Here is a 3231-nt window from a genome sequence, read left to right on the forward strand (position 1 = left end):
GTTTCACCGTGTTAGCCAGGATGGTCTCGATCTCCTGACCTCGTGATCCACCCGTCTCAGCCTCCCAAAGTGCTGGGATTACAGGCTTGAGCCACACTCTGCCTTCTTGTTTCACCTCCCACGTGGTAAAATGTCCTTTATGTGGTCTATTTAGTGCCACCGTTTGTTTGATTGTTTGTTTGTTTTGCTCCCTCTGTTGCCCAGGCTGGAGTGCAGTTGCGCAATCTTGGCTCACTGCAACCTCCGCCTCCTGGGTTCAAGTGATTCTCCTGTCTCAGCCTTCCAAGAAGCTGGGATTACAGGTGTGCACTACCATGCCTGGCTAATTTTTGTGTTTTTAGTAGAGATGGGGTTTCACCATGTTGGCTAGGCTGTTCTTGAACTCCTGTCCTCATGTGATCTGCCTGCCTCCGCCTCCCAAAGTGCTGGGATTACAGACGTGAGCCACCACACCCAGGCTTTCTTTTGCTTTTTTTTTTGGTGATTTTCCTGTGTAAAATGGCTCCCTTGGCCATGTGTGGTGGCTCACAGCTTGAATTTCCGTGCTGGGGAGGCTGAGGTGGGAGTATTGCTTGAGCTCAGGAGTTCGAGATCAGCTTGGGCAACATAGTGAGACTTCATCTCTACCAAAAAAGGTGTGCTGGCACCTGCTTGTAGTCCCAGCTACTGGAGAACTGAAGTGGGAGGATCGCTTGAGACCAGGAGTTTGAAGCTGCTATGAGCTAGGATTGCACCACTGCACTCTAGCTTGGGTAACAGAGCAAGACCTTGTCTCTAAACTTAAATAAATAAATAAATAATAAATAAAATGATCCCTAACCACAGTTCTGAAGTGCTGTTTACTGTTCCTAAGTGCAAGAGCGCTATGATGGAGAAAATGCATGCATCCATTCATGCATGAGTTATAGCTGTTGGCTGTGAGTTCGATGTAAACAAATCAACAGTATATGTGCAATAAAGTGTCTTTAAACAGAAACACACATAAAACAAGGTTATGTACTGATCAACTGATGAGAATGTGACCAGAGGCTCACAGGAACCTGACCCTGTATTTCCCCTAGAAGTGATGGTTCAGTATTTGCTAATTTAGTGTCTGCAAAAACTACAGAGGCCGCCAGCCTTTTTGGTGCCAGGGACCGGTTTCATGGAAAACAACTTTTCCACAAATGGGAGGTGTGGGGGATGGTTTCAGGATGATCCAAGTGTATTACATTTATTGTGCCCATTATTTTTATTATTATTACATTGTAATATACAGTGAAATACAAGTCACCATCATGTAGAATCGGTGGAAGCCCTGAGCTTGTTTTCTTGCAACTAGATGGTCCCATCTGGGGCTGATGAGAGACCGTGACAGATTCATCAGGCATTAGATTCTCATAAAGAGTGCACAGCCTAGATCCCTCGCATGTGCAGTTCATAATACGGTTCATGCTCCTGTGAGAATCGAATGCTGCAGCTGATCTGACAGGAGGCAGAGCTCAGGTGGTAATATGAGCGATGGGGAGTGGCTGTAAATACAGATGAAGCTTTGGCTCGCTTGCCCGCTGCTCACTGTCTGCTGTGTGGCCCAGTTCCCAACAGGCCATGGATTGGTACCAGTCTGTGGCCCAGGGGTTGGGGACCCCTGTCATAGAACATAACTACCGTGAATGATGAGAATCAGCTGTAATTGGCTTGGGGTCATGGAGCCACCCCAGGAAGGGGTTTCAGTGTCATCAGAATGAGCTGAGGTGGCACCTTGCCAAGGCATCTTCAGCTGGCTTTGGGCTCACTTGGCTTAGAAATATGACCCCCATCTCCACCGTTTCATTTTCTGTTTCAGGCTCTTTTCTCATTTCTGGAGGATTTGATAGGACTGTGGCTATTTGGGACGTAGCAGAAGGCTACCGGAAGCTCTCCTTGAAGGTACATGTGGCCAGCATGAGATCGAGGATCTGAACTTCCCTCCTGAGTCCTTCCCGTGCTCAGTGCTGGGTGCTGGGGATGCAGCCATGGGCGACACAGGTCTAGATGCCTCTGTGGGCTGACGAAGGACAGACAGGAAGCCAGCAAACACACCATTGACAGTGAGGAGTGAAATGGAGAAACCACAACAGGGTGACATGATGGTGACAGTTACGGGGGACCCATCCACACTGCACAGGCAGGGAGAGCTTCCCGGAGAAGGAGGTGTTTGAGCTGAGCACAGAAAGGACTGCATAAGTGGGGATCTTGAAGAAGAAGGGCAGTCCAAGCAGAAGGAACAGCTGATGCAAAAACCCCGAGGTGGGAGTGTCCAAGAACAGCAGAAGTTACTGTGCAGGGCTGGGCACGGTGGCTCACACCTGTAATCCCAGTACTTCGGGAGGCTGAGGTGGGCGGATCACCTGAGGTCAGGAGTTTGAGACCAGCCTGGCCAACATGGTGAAACCCCTGTCTTTACTAAAAATACAAAAATGAGCCGGGTGTGGTGGTGCGAACCTGTAGTCCCAGCTACTTGGGAGGCTGAGGTGGGAGGATCATTTGAACCCGGGAGGCAGAGGTTGCAGTGGGCTGAGATTGTGCCATTGCACTTCAGCCTGGGTGATTGAGCGAGGCTCTGTCTCTAACAAAACAACAAACAAAAACCAGAAATTACCATGAAGAGGGATGCATACCATAGTGAGGCATGCACAGAAAGCGTGGGGCTCCAAAATGGGGATGTCAACTGGATGCTCTGGGGTACAAGTGAGAGGAGCCCCAACTCAGAGTGGCTCTATGATAAGGGGATGTGTTATCCAACACAGCAAGAACCCACGATTGCCTCACGCTGTGTCCCTGTTCCCCCACGGGGCCCCGCACGCCAGGATTTCTGCACACTCCCTGGTTTCACGATCTCACTGTCACCTGTGGCTGTGAATGCGTGCATCCCTAGTTCTTGGTCTTTCTGTCCCCAGGGACACAAAGTAGACATGTGTCCTTGAGCAGCCCATGTTCAGGTCCCTGGGGCTGGTCTATCTGAGCTGTCTTCTCCTAGGACTTGGGGAGACAAAGCGAGTTTACTCACAGCAAACAAACAGCTTAAAATGGAATGTTAAACCTCTCCGTGCTTAAAGTCTCTCTGTCATCTGGGCACAGTGGCTCATGCCTGTAATCCTAGCACTTTGGGAGGCTGAGGCTGGAGGATCATTGGAAGTCAGGAGTTCGAGACCAGCCTGGCCAACATAGTGAAACCCTATCTCTACTAAAAATACAAAAATTGGCCGGGCG

At 49.7% G+C, this 3231-nt stretch overlaps 1 protein-coding gene across 1 annotated transcript in view; it reads left to right on the plus strand.

Annotated features, from left to right (window-relative positions):
- WDR88 (WD repeat domain 88) overlaps positions 1 to 3231 on the plus strand; it is a 46520-nt gene that overhangs the window by 28843 nt on the left and 14446 nt on the right. The window contains exon 8 of the mRNA XM_011948832.1: positions 1826 to 1908. Within this exon, the coding sequence (XP_011804222.1) occupies positions 1826 to 1908 (83 nt within the window). The remainder of the gene's footprint in view (positions 1 to 1825; positions 1909 to 3231) is intronic.

This window comes from Colobus angolensis, unplaced genomic scaffold, assembly GCF_000951035.1.
Source record: "Colobus angolensis palliatus isolate OR3802 unplaced genomic scaffold, Cang.pa_1.0 Scaffold107, whole genome shotgun sequence".
Lineage (NCBI taxonomy): Eukaryota > Metazoa > Chordata > Mammalia > Primates > Cercopithecidae > Colobus > Colobus angolensis.